The sequence below is a fragment of the Hevea brasiliensis genome, chromosome 16 (assembly GCF_030052815.1).
Source record: "Hevea brasiliensis isolate MT/VB/25A 57/8 chromosome 16, ASM3005281v1, whole genome shotgun sequence".
In the NCBI taxonomy this organism is placed as follows: domain Eukaryota; kingdom Viridiplantae; phylum Streptophyta; class Magnoliopsida; order Malpighiales; family Euphorbiaceae; genus Hevea; species Hevea brasiliensis.
Window position 1 is genome coordinate 49,173,716 of NC_079508.1, and position 16,233 is coordinate 49,189,948.

The following is a 16,233-nucleotide window of genomic DNA, read 5'->3' on the forward strand; positions in this document are numbered from 1 at the left end:
CTAACTAATTCTACAGATCGGTCTTCATTGCTCTAAAATTCTTATCTTGATTGCCATCATTGCGATCATGGTGATAACGAGTAGCAGATCCCTTCAACATCTTTATGTATTTACCATGCTCCTGTTTTTAATGCACACGGAACCATCCTTTCAATTCAACCCAGGAGTTGGAAATGTTGGTATTCAATGCATAGAAAGGGAGAGACAGGCTCTCCTCAGGATCAAAGATGACTTGATTGATGACCATGGTGTTCTTTCTTCTTGGGGGAGAGAAGAAGCCAAAAGAGATTGCTGCTTATGGAGAGGCATCGCTTGCCACAATCGAACTAGTCATGTTACAGAGCTTGATCTCCATTTCAATGAAACTACTGACAAGCCTCTGAGAGGTAAGATAAGCCATTCCTTGCTTGAACTCAGACATTTGACTTACTTGGATTTAAGGAGTAATGATTTTGGTGGAACTCAGTTCCCAGTTGATAACAATGGTTCCCTCTACAACTTACGATACTTGGACCTCTCAAATGCTAATTTTGCTGGAACTATCTCTTCTGTGCTTGCCAACCTCTCCAGCTTGCAGTCTCTTCGTCTGAGTCATAATCATTTTCATGATTTAGGAAACACTGAGTGGCTTCATGGTCTTTCTTCTTTAAGTTTCCTTCATCTGAGTGGAAATCCCCTTATTAGGCCCAATGATTGGTTGCAAATAGCTAACAAGCTCCCTCATCTAGAAAGCTTGGGGCTATTCTTATGCTTTCGTTCGTGTAGATGGGATTCCTCTGACTCTTTCCCCTCTCAATTCTTCTTCATCTCTCACTTCCATCGATCTCTCTAACAATAACTTTGTGATTCCTTCAATATACCCATGGTTGTCAAACATCTGTCAGAATATCATACAACTTGACCTCTCTCATAACCTTTTACAAAGTTCAACTCTAGCTGAATTTGGGAACATGATTTCTCTTGAAATTCTTGATCTCTCTAATACTTCACTTGTGAGAGTTATTCCAAAATCCTTTGGCAACATGTCCCACTTGCGTAGTTTGCACTATTCGAGAAACAATCTCAAAATACAGCTTCCTGACTTGATCCAAAATCTACCTGGATGCACAGAGAAATCACTGGAGGAGTTGTGCCTGAGTGGAAATGAGATAACAGGTCCGTTGCCTAATCTTACAAAGTTTTCATTATTAAGAATCATAGATCTTGAGAACAATCGCTTGAACGGGACCATAGATAAAAGCATTGGACTCCTGTCCACCCTGCAAGTATTAGGCCTTGGTTGGAATTCATTACATGGTGTCATCTCTGAAGATCATTTCTTAAATTTGTCCAATTTGAAAGCCTTGTCTCTTTCTGGTAACTCTCTCGTATGGAATTTAAGTCTCGATTGGGTTCCTCCATTTAGTCTACATTACATATATCTTCAATCCTGCAATATGGGACCTCATTTTCTAAAATGGCTTCAGATTCAGAAAAATTATTGTGAGCTTGATATTTCTGATGTTGGAATTTCTGATTCTGTCCCCAAGTGGCTCAGGGACTTTTCTTCTGCTTCTAACCATTTAAATATCTCCCACAACAATTTGAGTGGGACGGTGCCACATATTTCATTGCATCTTTATTATTTCCCTACCATTGATATGAGTTTTAATCGTTTGGAAGGTCCATTGTCATTGCATCCGTTTCCTTCAAAGCTAGCATCCATCACAAGATATATGTCCTCTGAAGGTCAGAGAATAGTTAGGACGTTGATCTACCTTGACCTCTCAAAAAACCTATTTTCTGGAGAAATTCCTGATCATTTGATGCTTGTGAAAGATCTAGTATTCTTGAATTTGGCTAATAACAATTTGTCTGGCAAAATTCCAAATTCCGTAGGTTGGCTTTCGAAACTTGCAACACTAAAATTAGGAAACAATGCCTTATCGGGAGAGTTACCGTTGTCTTTAAAGAACTGTTCAAGGTTGAGATTCATTGACCTAAGTGGAATTAAATTGTCCGGAATCATACCCACTTGCATTGGGGAAAGCCTAACCGCTTTGCAATATCTGAGCCTGCAATCCAATCAGTTCCATGGAAACATACCGTTGCAATTGTGCCAATTAACAAATGTTCAAATCTTGGACCTCTCTGTAAACAATATCAATGGAACCATACCACACTGCATCAAGAATTTAAGAGCCAGGGCGGATAGGAATTCAACTGAAACCATCAATCATGAACATATTAATGTAGAACTAGAAGATGGTTCTTTGATGGCTCATTATATTGACACTGCATTGGTTCTTTGGAAGGGAAGGAATTGCATGTGTGATAAAAACCTTTGAAGATGTAGGATAATAAATCTTTCAAGCAATAAAATAGGAGTGATTCCAAGGGAAATATCAGCCTCTCGCAGCTTAATCAATTGAACTTGTCGAGTAACTAGTTGGCTGGTGCAATCCCTGAAGAGATTGGTTGTTTAAAGCAACTGGAATCACTTGATTTGTCTCAAAATCAGCTATAAGGCAGACTTCCAGCCAGCTTGGCTGATTTAAACTTTATGAATACCTGAACTTGTCATATAATAATCTGCCAGGAAGAATTCCATCAAGCACTCAGCTTCAGAGCTTCAATGAGACTGTATTTTCTGGTAATCTTGCACTTTGTGGGTCGCCTCTTCCACTGAAGTGCTCAGGAGACAATATTCAAGTTTCCCGACCCAATCATACTAGCCAATACAATCAAGAAGAGGGAGAAGAATTCAGGAAATTGTTTTATGCAGGCATGGGGCTCGGATTCGTTGTGGGCTTTTGGGCAGTTTCAGGCACTTTACTTTTAAAGCGTTTTTGGAGACATGCTCATTTCAAGCTCTTGGACAACAAGCGAGATTGGGTTTATGTGAGAACAACGGTTTTCCTGAGAAGATTGCAACAGAAATTTCCTAGCTAGAATTTATTATTTCTTCTAAAATGGCTGCAAAGGTAACATCTCTATGATTCTTTCTGTTAATTCTTTTTTTTTTTTGGGTAACTGAAAATTAGTAGCCAATGATAACTTATTTATATTAAGTTTTTTATAAAATTGTGTTTGTATTGATATGTAAAATGACTAATAAAATATAAATCATATAATTTATTTTATTATTGAAATAAATATAGTATTATAAATTTATTATATTATATTATTTATTTTATTATTAAATTAAATATATAATTATTAATTTAATATATTATATTATTTATTATATTATTAAAATAAGTATATAATTATTGATTTATTATATTATCATTTATTTTATTATTAAAATAAAAAATAATTAAATTTTTTAAAAAATAATTAAACAACTTTAAAAATTTAGTTATAAAATAATAAAATAATTATTATTGTTGATAAAAAAAAAACTTATAGTTAATTTTAAGTTCTTAAATATGAAAAATATATTTTTTTCATAATAAATAAATAATTTATATTTTATATTATTAAAAAAATATTTTAATAATATTATAATGTGTTAATTAAAATATTAAAATTATAAATAAAAAAAATAAAAATATTAATAATATTAATTTTTAAGTTAAATAAAAAAAATAATAAAATTTAAATAAAAAATAAAATCAAATCAGTCAAAAAAAATAGTTAAAACTGATATAAATTGTAACTGACAGTATGCAACTGACAGTTATCATATCAATACTCATCAATTATCGATTTTATATTTTTAATTTTATCAAATACTTTAATTTATATTTATCTAACTGTTGAGCCAAATAACCTCTAAATAAATGCTCCAGCTATGCCACCACCCCCAGCTCCTATGAGGACTTGCTCGGAAACTGAGAGGTTCTTCATGAGGGATTGGACTTTGGAACTGTTTCTTGAAGTGGGTTTGAGGCATTTGACAAATTGGGCGTGGTTTTGAGGTTAGAGGAGATAAAATTGGAAGCAAATGGAAGGGATTTGGTGACTGGTATGTTGCGGGTATTGACGGGATTTTGAGGGGAAGTGAGTGAAGAGATTGGCGACGTCAGTTTGGATTAATGGGTGATGCCAATTTCGGGGATCTGGAGATGGGAGGCCTAGAGATGCACAGAGATTGGCATCTATTAGCTATAGTATAGAGAGAGAGGTTATTTTGTTATCTCCGCCGCTTACTGGTTCATTCATGGCTTTGGATGCGGAAGTTACTTGAGAAACGTGAAAATGGTGCGGTTGCATGTGAGCAATGGTTGAGGGGAAAACGATGTCGCTTCATAAATGAAAGGCTTAGCCATGAGGTTTTTAGGCCCAGTGTTGGGTCGATCTTTCTCTTGGAAATTAAGCTCATGTAGAAGGAAAAATTACTATTTAAAATAGTATTTTTATATTTTAATAAAATTAATTATTTAATATTTTTATTTAAAAAATATATTATTGACTATCTACTCTTTTAATATGTGAATTATTTAGTTAAGTAATTTTTTTTTTCAACTTAATTATTTAATCTTATAATTTTAATAATATAATAATTTAATTCTCGTAATTTTAAATTCATTCACTATTCAATTGCTATCTATAACTATTCTATCTTTTTTGATTAATTTAACTAATAAAAAAAGTTAACAAGACAAACTAATTAGATACATATTAAAAATAAAGAGATTAAATAATATATTTTTTAAAATAGAAATAATATTATTAAAATATAAAAATTAAATAATAATTTTTTTCAAAAATATTTTTAGGCATCAAAAATATAAAAATAAATATGAAATAATGAAAGGGAATACTTTAAATAAGAAAAACTTAAAAAAAGCAAATATAATTCTGAAAACAAATAAAGACAATTAAAAAAATAAAAATTTAAATTCAACAAACAACAATACGTTCATAGCTATGAAAATTGTTTTTTCTTAAACAATAAATTAAATATTTTAGTAAGTTTTTCAATTATTTGAATAATTAAATTTTCTTACATGTAATAAATTTTATATTTAATTTATTGATTCAGATAAAATTTATCCTGACACACTTTATTATTATTTTTTTGAATCATTTTGAAAGTATAATGATTTTTCTTTTAAAAATTTAACACATAATATTGAATTTTAACTTGCAATTTAATCAACTAATATCATAAATAATTTAAATTGTTGAATTAAAAAGTTATTTATTTGACGTTTTGTATGCAGTTGATCGCTCATAAAATTTAATAGTGAATCAAACTATTTACAAATCTATTAAAAATAATGTTGATAGTTGATAGACTATTTATAAACTGTAATTTGTATCAATCATTTTTAGAGTTACTTCTTATTAACTTCTTATTAACTGATATCTTATTTATTTATTTTTTATTATATATATTAATTATTGAAAACAATAGTTATCTGTTATTGGATTCAATAGTTAAATGGGTAGGTCCAAATAGAAATATTTATGTCTGCTGCGTGTTTTATACCCATTAGGACGGAAAGCAAGAGTTGATTGAAAACGTGTTATAATTTGTAAATTTGATTATCATATAAATAATGATGGTAAAATGGATATATTAAATATTTATATCAGCTGCGTGTTTAACACCCACAAGGCCTCCAATAGAGGGTAAAGGAAGTGACAAGCAAGTTGATTGAAAATCTGTTCTAAACACTGAAAGTCATATCACTTTTTAAAATTTCATACCCAATTCCTACGTTGAATAATATTAAAATGTTAGCTTGCATTTTGTTCTCAAAAAAAAAAAAAAAAAAAATGTTGGCTTGCATTTTATCTATAAAACCTGCAATTGCCTCCCAAAACTCACAACACAACCAAGCAATTAGTTCCCAAATTGCTTTTGAAATTTTGTCATCATCTTCAACGTTATGATCATGATGATAACGCGTAAGAGATCTCTGCAAGAACTCTACATGTGTACTGTGTTCGTGTTTTTGGTGCACATGAAACCAGCTATTCAATTGAACACAGGAATTGGAAATGGAAATGGCGGTGGTGCTGGCATTGGATGCATAGAAAGGGAGAGACAGGCACTCCTTAGGATCAAAGGTGACCTGATTGACGATGGTGGTGTTCTCTCTTCTTGGGGGACAGGAGAAGATAAAAGAGATTGCTGCAAATGGGAAAGAATCTCTTGCAGCCACAAAACTGGTCACGTTACAGAGCTTGATCTCAATTTCAATGACATTATTGACACGCCGCTGAGAGGTAAGATAAGCCATTCCTTGCTTGAACTCAGACATCTTGCTTACTTGGATTTAAGTTACAATGATTTTGGTGGCACTCACTTTCCACTCAACAATTCTTCTCTCACCAAATTGCGATACCTGTCTCTCTCGACCGCTAATCTTGCTCTCAACTTCTCTTCCCTTGGGAACTTCTCTGGGTTACAGTTTCTTGATCTTAGTTATAATAACTTTCATTATGTAAGAAACACCGAGTGGCTTTTTGGTCTTTCATCTTTAAGTTTCCTTGATCTCAGTGGCAATCTCCTTAATAGGCCCAACGACTGGCTGCAAATAGTTAACAAGCTGCCTAACCTAGAAAGCTTGATATTATCGTCTTGCTTCTCTGAGGACTGGATTGCTCTTACTCTTTCCCCTATAAATTCTTCTTCATCTCTTGCAACCCTCGATCTCTCTTATAATGACCTGGTGATTCCCTCAATACAAACATGGTTGTCAAATATCAGTCAAAATATCATAGAACTTGACCTCTCTTCTAACACTTTACCAGGATCAAATGATCTTGCCCTTTTTGGGAACATGATTTCTCTTCAATGGCTTTCTCTTGACAACATTACACTTGTTGGTGGTATACCAAAATCCTTTGGAAATATGTCTCAGTTGCGTGGATTATACTTAATGAGAAACAATCTCAAGATGCAGCTTCCTGACTTGATCCAAAATTTATCTGGATGCGCTGAGAAATCATTGGAGGCTTTAAACTTGCATGGAAATGAAATTACAGGTACATTACCTGATCTTACAAGATTTTCGTCTTTGGCGTTGCTAAATCTTGGAACAAATAGCTTGAATGGTACCATAGACAAAAGCATTGGCCGCCTGACAAAGCTCAGAATATTAGATCTCAGTGGGAATTCACTATATGGGGTTATCTCTGAAGACCATTTCTTAAATTTGTCCAATTTGAAAGGCTTGTCACTAGCCGAGAACTCCTTCATTTGGAATGTAAGTCTTCATTGGGTTCCTCCTTTTCATCTATATAAAATACATCTTAGATCCTGCAAGATGGGACCTCATTTTCCTAAGTGGCTTCAGAGTCAGAAAAATTACACAGAGCTTGACATCTCTAACGCTGGAATTTCTGATTCCATACCCAAATGGTTCTGGAACTTGTCCTTCGATTCTTTCTATTTAAATATTTCCCAAAACAATTTGAGTGGGATGGTGCCAGATTTTCGGTTCCGTTTTTCATATTTCCCTGTAATTGACATGAGTTCTAATCATTTGTATGGTCCATTGCCTGTGCCTCTCTTTTCATCAAAGGAAATATCATTAGCAAAATTTTTGGAACCAAATTCTATTTCCTCTAACGGTGATGCAATATCTCAGCCGTTGATCTACCTTGACCTCTCAAATAACCTATTTTCTGGAGTGCTTCCTAATCGTTTGACGCATTTGCAAGATCTAATTTTCTTGAATCTGGCCAATAACCATTTGTCTGGCAAAATTCCGGCTTCCATTGGCTTGCTTTCGAAACTTGAAACACTAAATTTAGGAAACAATGCCTTCTTGGGAGAAATACCTTTGTCCTTAAAGAACTGCACTAGGTTGAGATTCCTTGACCTGAGTGGTAACAAATTATCCGGAAACATACCCACTTGGATTGGGGAAAGCCTATCATCTTTGCAATTTCTTAGCTTGCAATCCAATCAGTTCCATGGAAACATACCCTTGCAACTGTGCCAATTGACAAATGTTCAGATCTTGGACCTCTCTGCAAACAACATCAATGGAGCCATACCACACTGCCTGAAAAATTTAAGAGCCATGTATGAAGGGATTTCCACTGCAACCATGGGTGATCACTATGTTTTGTCACAGCCTGGTTTGATGATGTATCCTCTGGATTCTTATATTGACACGGCATTGATTCTTTGGAAGGGAAAAAAGTACACCTTAGATAAAAATCTTGGAATGTTTAGGATAATTGATATTTCAAGAAATAAAATAGAAGGAGAGATTCCAAGGGAAATGTCAAGCCTCTCAAAACTTAATCAACTGAACTTGTCGTATAACAAGTTGAGTGGTGCAATCCCTGAAGAGATTGGTTGTCTGAAGCAACTGGAATCGCTTGATTTGTCTCAAAATCAGCTAACAGGCAGACTTCCTCCTAGCATGGCTGATTTAAAGTTTTTGAGTACCTTGAACTTGTCCTATAATAATTTGTCAGGGAGAATTCCATTAAGCACCCAACTTCAGAGCTTCAAAGCTTCTTCATTTTCTAATAATCCAGCACTTTGTGGGTTACCTCTTCTACAGAAGTGCCCAGGAGACAATATTCAAGAATCACAAAGCAAACATGATGGCCAATATAATCACGAAGATGGAGATGAATACAGGAAATGGTTTTATGTTGGCATGGGGCTCGGATTCTCTGTAGGCTTTTGGGTAGTTGCTGGCGCTCTACTGTTAAAGCGTTCTTGGAGACATGCGTATTTCCAGGCCTTGGACAAATTGGGAGATTGGGTTTATGTGAGAAAAGCAGTGTACATGAGAAGATTGCAACAGAAATTTCATAGCTAGGATTCATCCCTTCTACTGAAATAGTTGCCAAGTGGACATCTTTATTGTTCTGTCAGTTTAAATTTTACTATGAATTAATATTCTGTATGGTCTTAACTATTGATTTTTTTTTTTCCCAGTTTTTCCTTCTTTCCTCTGTTTTTTAAAGCTATGAGCTAGTGCTGCTTGTGCTTCTGAAACATTTGCACGTGTGCATTGGCTGCTTCCTTTAGTATATCATGCTTGTTGCTCCTCATTTTGCTTATGTTTTCTTCTCCAATATTGGAAATTCAAATTATAATGAGTGGCGGAGCTAAGACTAAGAGGTTTATTTTTGAGGAGGCCAATTAAATTATTAATAATTTTAAAAAATTATATTTTCTTAATAGTAATTTTATGTAAATTATAATTAAAATTAAAAGGCGTAAAGAATTTATTTATTAGTGTACATACGGTTTGATATGAAGGGTTATTTTATTTAAAATAAGAGAACTTATTTAATATAAGCTGTTAAATGATAATTAAAATAATTACTATGAGATTTAATGAGATAAATACCTATTGCTATTAGTCAATCTCTTCGTCTTTTTCTTTGGCATCATTAGAAGAGAAGGAATATGTATACCTTCAATCGCCAAACCTTCCCTTATCAACTCTTTCTAAGGCTATCAGCCATAACGAAGACTTCATTGAACCTCAGAAGCTAGCTCAAGAGCTCACTGTCCTCAGAAAATAAAGAGAGACAATCGGCTGCTGCCTCTTGGACCTTACCGAACCCTAACTATGTCAAGATTTAAGCTAGCTCAAGAGCTCCCTGTCCTCAGATAATAAAGAGAGACAATCGGCTGCTGCCTCTTGGACCTCACGGAACCCTAACTATATCAAGATTTACTTTGATGGAGCTGTTAGCAAAAAGGTAACATTCAGGATCGGTGACAGCCATCGCTCATAGCCATCAGGGCTACCGTAGGGGGTTGGGTGTGCAAAATTTTCAAAGAAGTAATGGATCCTGTGATTCTGGATGGCCTAGCCTGTCACAAAGCTCTACTGCTAGACAAAGCCAAGGGAATAAAGGAAATTGTTAGCAGCGGAGAAATTGACTTTCAACGGAGTTATCTCTGTAATGGCGTTAAATTATTAAGCTTTTTATTTTTTTAAAATAAAATTTATGACTCATATTATTAATTGACGTGTAGTGGTTTCATTGGTTTGGAACACCAGCCCCATCTAGGTGAGGTGGTATACCGGGAATAGAGATTAATTTCCCATGTATCGCAATTCTCTCTCTTGGTCGGTAGAGCTCTTTCTTTTAACCTCCCCCTTCGCTATCTTTCTGTTCTTCCAAAATTTCGTCTCAACCTCAGCCTCTCGGATCACACTGCATGTCTTCCCCTGCGTCCTCTTCTTCCTCCCCTGTCTGAGATTGGATCTACTGAATAGAAGACAACCATGTCCGAATCTCACTCTGCTACCTGCATGTCTTCGGTCACCTCAACACACGCCCTTGCCTTCTCCCCTGGCTCAGACCAGTCAGTCAACGACTCCCACTTGTGCCGTTTCGATTCTCTCCATCTGGGCAACAAATCCCAACTACCGGTAGCCTCCCTTGCCCCTGGAATCAAGCGAATGGACTTCGACGTAATTTCTCTCAAATCGTTTGATCTGTTATATTTTTTCTCTTTCTTTCTTTTTTTTTTCAGCTTGCAATTGGGTTTTATGTTTGATTGCTGGGTTATGTTGGATTGTTGGGTTTTCAATTGTGTCGATTTGCATTGTTTGAAAAAATTGCTTGTTGAATGTTTATTGCTGGGTTAAATTTGTATGAGATTTAATTGTTGAATGAATTTGTTGAAATTGAACATGGATTGGTAATTGATTATGGGTTATTGTATTTTTTTTCCCTTTCTTTTGTATTGATTTCATGTAGTTTTTTTTGCCTCTATTTCTGTTTGATTCATGGAGTTTGTTTACCTCTGTATTGCATCTGGGTATTAGATTTGTGAAGGGTGCCTAAATCGACCCCTTTTTTTCTTCTGCATTTCATCGGTCTTTTGGCATCTTCATTGCATCTGGGATACAGAACCGTCAGTTTCAAACCGAACCGATTGGGTTCCTCTCTTAATTCGGTTTGGTTCGGTTAGCATTTTACATGATTTCAGTTTTTTGGTTTTCTGGTTTCGGTTCGGTGTAAATGAGAGTATGTGGCTGGTGTTGGATTGTGGATTCTGGGAATTCGGTCCCCTGAATTTCGTTTGTTTTGTTGCATATCAAACAATTTCGTGCAAACTTGCCAGTAAAGGTGCAATCTTTTAGGTGTATGTGTGTGAAAATTAATGCTGCTGTTCGGAAATTGCTTCATAGTGCGTAAAGGTTCTGAAAGTGAGAGACATTTGGCCTATCTGTAGAAGGTGGTGCTAGTGGTAGAATTTTAGTCTCGAAGAGTGTTCTCTTCTCTATATCTGATATAGCAGTGCATTTAGGAGTATATGTAGATTCTAAATGAATATTTGGACTTAAAGCATCTTGTACATAATATGGGACTTTGATTTTGTGTCTGAATCTTGATTATTGATACCCAAAGAAGGCTAAATGAGCTCAACAATGTCATGTTCTCAGAAATTCTCATTAAGGCATAAAATTGGTCCATTCCCAATTTTGAGAATGATTTAATTTATTTTTTGGTTCTTGGGAGAAAAGAAGAGGGGGGAGGGAGAGGGGGTGCTGGTGGAAGGTAATTAATGGGCATTAAAATCACTCTGTGGTTACTTAGACCTTTATGTTAGTGTATCCTTATTCATCATTTGATCCTTCCCTAGGAAAATATGCAGTGCAAATTAAACCACTCTGTGGTTACATTGACCGCTGTGAAAGTATATTGTTATTCGTCATCTGATCCTTCCCTTGGAAAATCTGGAGTGCAAATACAAGCTGGAAAACTTTTGGGCATTGGATTCAGAATGATTTGGAATAGACTGCAAGCATAAGAAGCATACCTAGTGACTAGCAATTATGTTTTGGTGTTTTAGCGGTATGCTGTTTAGAATTCTTGAGAAGGATCTGAGGTTCCTAGATGAATTTCTTTGGTCAACGAAGCTTGGATTTAGCCTGGTTCTTCTGGTTGGTCTAGTGATGCTAAGGTTTTAGCTTGTTAAGATAGTTTTCTGGAGGCCATGAAAGTGAACAATTTACTGCAATTGAATGAGAGGTTTTCTCATTTGAAACCATGAGGGAGGTTTTCACATTTGAAACCATGAGGTTATGTCTTGTTATGGTATTGTGATTGCTTGTTCCACTGGAAGAGTGTAAGGTGGTTGGGCGTTCCTATTGTATTGTTGTCTTTTATTAGGATGACAGTGGACAAATTTGGTTAAGAAGGGACAATTATTATGGGCTGCTGATCTATGTACAGAAGCAAGAAGGAAACTGACAGGCATTCTTGTAGTTCAGTGGACAGTTGTGGAATCCAATGTTAGTTGGAGGCTTTTACAAAAGCACTTGTGAGGAAAAGACCAAAGAATATTCATTTAAGAATTAAAGAATATTTGAAATTTTTATGATCAAATTGTTGCTGGCATTTGAGGATTGCAATCTCTTTCTGATCCTGCACCTTTATCATGTTCATTCAAACTTATATGAAGTTTCATCTGTCAATTGACATATATGTGCTTCATTTGTTGAATTTTACTATTTGTTTAATTCACTAAGGAACCATTTCATATCTTTATGAAGTCCCTTGTTAACTTCCTAGTGGTTGACCCAATAACAATGAAAGGAATTTAAAATTGTGTCATCTCTTGCTTCATAGATTGGTAATAATTTGATGTATTTTTGAGTGGGATGAGTTTTTTCCAGATTAAATGATGACTCGTGGCGTTATCTAATACTTTGTGCATTTAGCATTTTGTTTTATTTTTACTATGAGGGAGTAATTTGGGTGATGTTTGATTTGGGTGCTTGTCCGTTAAACTATTTAGATGTCAACTCTTCTTGAAATTGCACAAACATGCTGCATTAACTCATTCTGTGTATTTGATTTTTTCAGGTGACAATTTGTCAGAATTGTGGTGATAGAGGCTTCTCCAAGGCACTGATTTTTTGTCATGAATGCCAGGCTTATGCTGTGCATTGGTAAGTGGCACTGTTGTCCATTTGATCTATTTGTGATATTGGCAGAACTGTGTTGCACACCACACGGGCCTTATAAGTGTTAAAGATCAATGCATAACAAAATATGAAACTTAAACAGTGCTGAAGCATCAATGCTTGGTTAGTTGGTTATATATGTATATTTGAGTATGGATCCTACTACCCTCAACTCTTTAATGAAGGCAAAAAAGAGAGGGGGTGGGGGCTGCAGTGTTAATCTTCAGTGAGCAGTTCTATAATGTTGGCTAAACATTTGGTTTTATATGTATATTTTCCCAGCTATTGCTTAGATGCATTGCCACAAACTTTTGATGAGTCTTTGGTATGGTTATGTGAGGATTGTGATCCAAAGATCACAAAATTATCCTGTCGGAGACACAGTTCAAGATAAGGCAGCAAAAAGGGCAAGAAGGAATGCGCAGGGCTGATTGGTTTATCCTAGAAGGCCAAAGAAGGTTCCAAAAGGAGAGCAAAGTTTTCCCGCAAAGCAAGATTTCAGTTGGCTGAAATTCCTGGGGAGGAAGAGGCGCATGAGCCAGAAGGTGCAATAAATAACTATTTAAAAAGCGATCAGAATGGGAGAGCTGGGGAAATAGCAGGATAGTCTCTGCTATGAATTTTGTTATCTTTCTTCTTTTCTTAATTGTTGAATCATTCCTTAGAGAACTCATTGTAATCCTTCTCCAGATTTCTGGCTCATTAATTAATCACCCTGAATTGTTCTGCTTAACTCTTTTCTTTCTCTTGTTGTTACTGTCATCTTCAGTTCGTCCATTTATCAGTTCCTTACTCTCACATCCTTTATTGGTGAGCTTAGCCCTTTCCAAGTCAGGGGAAATGAATTAAAGTTTTGAAAGTGCCAAAGTGAAGAAGAGGAATCCTGTCAAGAAATTGAAAAAGAAATCTAGGACAAATGTCAATACTTGCTCATTGACGTTTTGGATATGGAAAAGCCTCCTCTTTTCAACTTCATAAGGTGCGTATGTCAGAGAATAGTGAAAAAGATGAGGATTTTGTAGAGACAAAATGGAATGAGTGAGTGCAGCTTTGTTGAAGTGGTTGAATCTCTTGAAAGAAAAAATTCTCAAATGGATCTCGATGACTTCCAACTGCTTGAGATGTATTGCTGGGAGGAACTTGGAAGTTAATTGTTCTGAAGATGGGAAGATAGATCAGAAACTTGGAAGATGGAATGGTCTGGATGAAGGCTGCTTCAATGAAGAGGCTGAAAGACTGGATGTTTTAAATAAGAGCGCTCCAGTGAAGAGGGTGAAACTCCTAAAACCGAGAACAGTCAGCTGGCTAGGTGCCAAATGATGGCCTTTTTTTATTGTTCTTCATTTATTATTTTTTGCCCAGACAGTGAAAGGTGGTGATTCCAACAAATATGCGGTTGATATTTCTTCCTATGAATGATAACCAACGGATCGATGGTGAGAATTGCTTTCTTTTATTTGTACCTCATAAGAGTTTATGGTCAAGGCCACTGAGGAGTGGATTGAGTTTTCCTTAATTTTTTTTTATTTTTTTAATTTATTATTATGTAATATAAATTTATTTATTAAAAATAAATTATAAATTAAAATATAAGTTTTAAATATAATTAAAATAATTTATTTACATTTTTTAATTATAATATAAATAATATGTCATCATGCAGAGTGAATTATAAATATTTAAGACGGGAAAATTTCTGTCTTCGCTCCACATAATATCAGAATTAAGAAAAATTAATCGACGAATCAAACCGGATTCGAAAGAGAATTGCTCTCCCTATTCATGTTTTCTCTGTTGGCTCTTTCTAAAGTTTTTTCTTCTGTTATATTCGTAAAGAAAAGGTTTTAAATAGCCCAGTGAATGAGATGGTCCGCCAAGAACCGTCCATGAGAGTTTATTTATTTATTTATTTATTTTTAACTCTTTTAGTCTTATTTTATTAATTTTTACTTTAAGAAATATCGCTATAGAATAAACAGGGAATAAACCTTTTTGACTTTTATAAAAGACTTTTTCAAGATATTATTATTTTCAAAGTGCTAGGAAAAGGTGGTGTTTCAGTGTCATTAACTTCTGGAAAGAAGCCTCTTTTCTTATTAATATGTTACATTTTCCTGATGTTAGGAAAAATTTAATGTTTGTAAATTGTTATGTAATAAAGGGATTAATGCTGTCTTAGAGTTGGATAAATTGATCTTGACTAAAAATGAAGTTTTTTTTGGGAAGGAAATGTTTAAATTAAGTGTTACTAATAATAATAATAATAATTCACATATTTTTATTTATATTGTTAATTGTTATTTTTCTTTACAACATAATCACTTAGCACAGATTAATTATAAAATATGAAAAATTTATGACTAAAGATGAATTAATAAATTATATTAATAAACATAAAGAGAAATGTAAAATCTGCATTCAAGCGAAAATGATTAAGAAATTTTTCCCTAAAGTTGAAAGAAATACTTCATTGCTTGATCTTGTAATTTTTTTGAGATCAACTAAATTAATCAAATTAAACCGATCTAAATTTTAAGTTTTATTAATTTAAAAGGTTAGTTTTGATATTATTTGTATTTATGGTTTCTAGCTAATATGTTTTAAATTTTCTAGACTATATAATTTGAGTATTTGATAAAATTAAGAAATTTTCTGTTTTCACGTAGATAAAATAATTTTAATATACAATTAATTTTAATTTTTATATTTTTAATTTTAATAAATAAAAATAACATAATACTTTAAATTTTTTATTTATTAATTACCCCATATTTTATTTTCATTATTTTTACGTAAATTAAACTTTTATCTCATAATTTTTTAATGAATATTTCATTATAAAAAATATATTGATTAAAAATATAAAATAATTTAAAATTAGTTAAATTATATATTAATGAAATTAGTTAATTTTTTATATCCTATTAATATATATTAATGAAATATACTATATTTAATTATTATTTTTATTTAATAATATTAATAATCTGAAAAGCATAAAAGCAGTACGAAAGAGAAAAAAATAATTATACACACATATATATATATATATATATATATATATATATATATAATGGTTAAGGTAAGGAGAAAATATCTTAATTCTAGAATTTAGAAGCTTATACTTCCCAGTTGCTCATCATAACACTCTCAAAATTCTCCCACCCACCCTCTAACCATAGAAAAAATCAGAAGATGCAGTTGATAAGACTGGATTTGAATTCAGAACTTTATAAAACAGTTTCAATATTATTGAATTAAAATTAATTGATTAATTATGTTATCTTATTAAATGACTTAATTATGTTTTATTAGAATTAAATGATCAGTAAGTAAAAAAAAACCCTCAATTAATTACAGTTCAATAATCATATTAAATTTTTTGAAT

General features: G+C 33.5%; 2 protein-coding genes and 1 pseudogene across 3 annotated transcripts; all 3 read left to right on the plus strand.

The window, feature by feature from the left end:
* Positions 1–67: 67 nt before the first annotated feature.
* Positions 68–2,931, plus strand: LOC110636002 (receptor-like protein EIX1; annotated as a pseudogene).
* Positions 2,932–5,764: 2,833 nt separating this feature from the next.
* LOC110636001 (receptor-like protein EIX2) lies at positions 5,765–9,079 on the plus strand. Its single transcript, XM_058137849.1, has one exon. The coding sequence runs from the start codon at positions 5,823–5,825 to the stop codon at positions 8,721–8,723; it is 2,901 nt and encodes a 966-aa protein (XP_057993832.1). The 5' UTR covers positions 5,765–5,822; the 3' UTR covers positions 8,724–9,079.
* Positions 9,080–9,303: 224 nt separating this feature from the next.
* Positions 9,304–13,578, plus strand: LOC110635989 (uncharacterized). 2 transcript variants are annotated; one of them, XM_021785494.2, is made up of 3 exons: positions 9,304–10,340; positions 12,745–12,830; positions 13,186–13,578. In XM_021785494.2, the coding sequence occupies exons 1-3, from the start codon at positions 10,152–10,154 to the stop codon at positions 13,274–13,276; spliced, it is 366 nt and encodes a 121-aa protein (XP_021641186.2). In that variant the 5' UTR covers positions 9,304–10,151; the 3' UTR covers positions 13,277–13,578. The 2 variants fall into 2 exon arrangements, with proteins under 2 accessions (XP_021641186.2, XP_021641187.2); XM_021785495.2 differs by having other exon boundaries at positions 9,310–10,340; positions 13,128–13,578.
* Positions 13,579–16,233: the final 2,655 nt, after the last annotated feature.

What these genes read in the sequence shown, in the direction of transcription:
- LOC110636001 (XM_058137849.1), top strand. Translation starts at nt 5,823, where the DNA reads ATGATCATGATGATAACGCGTAAGAGATCTCTGCAAGAACTCTACATG.
- LOC110635989 (XM_021785495.2), top strand. Translation starts at nt 10,152, where the DNA reads ATGTCCGAATCTCACTCTGCTACCTGCATGTCTTCGGTCACCTCAACA. An exon ending in TCAAGCGAATGGACTTCGAC is followed by an intron (nt 10,341 to 12,744) that starts GTAATTTCTCTC and finishes TGATTTTTTCAG; the next exon opens with GTGACAATTTGTCAGAATTG. An exon ending in CAGGCTTATGCTGTGCATTG is followed by an intron (nt 12,831 to 13,127) that starts GTAAGTGGCACT and finishes ATATTTTCCCAG; the next exon opens with CTATTGCTTAGATGCATTGC.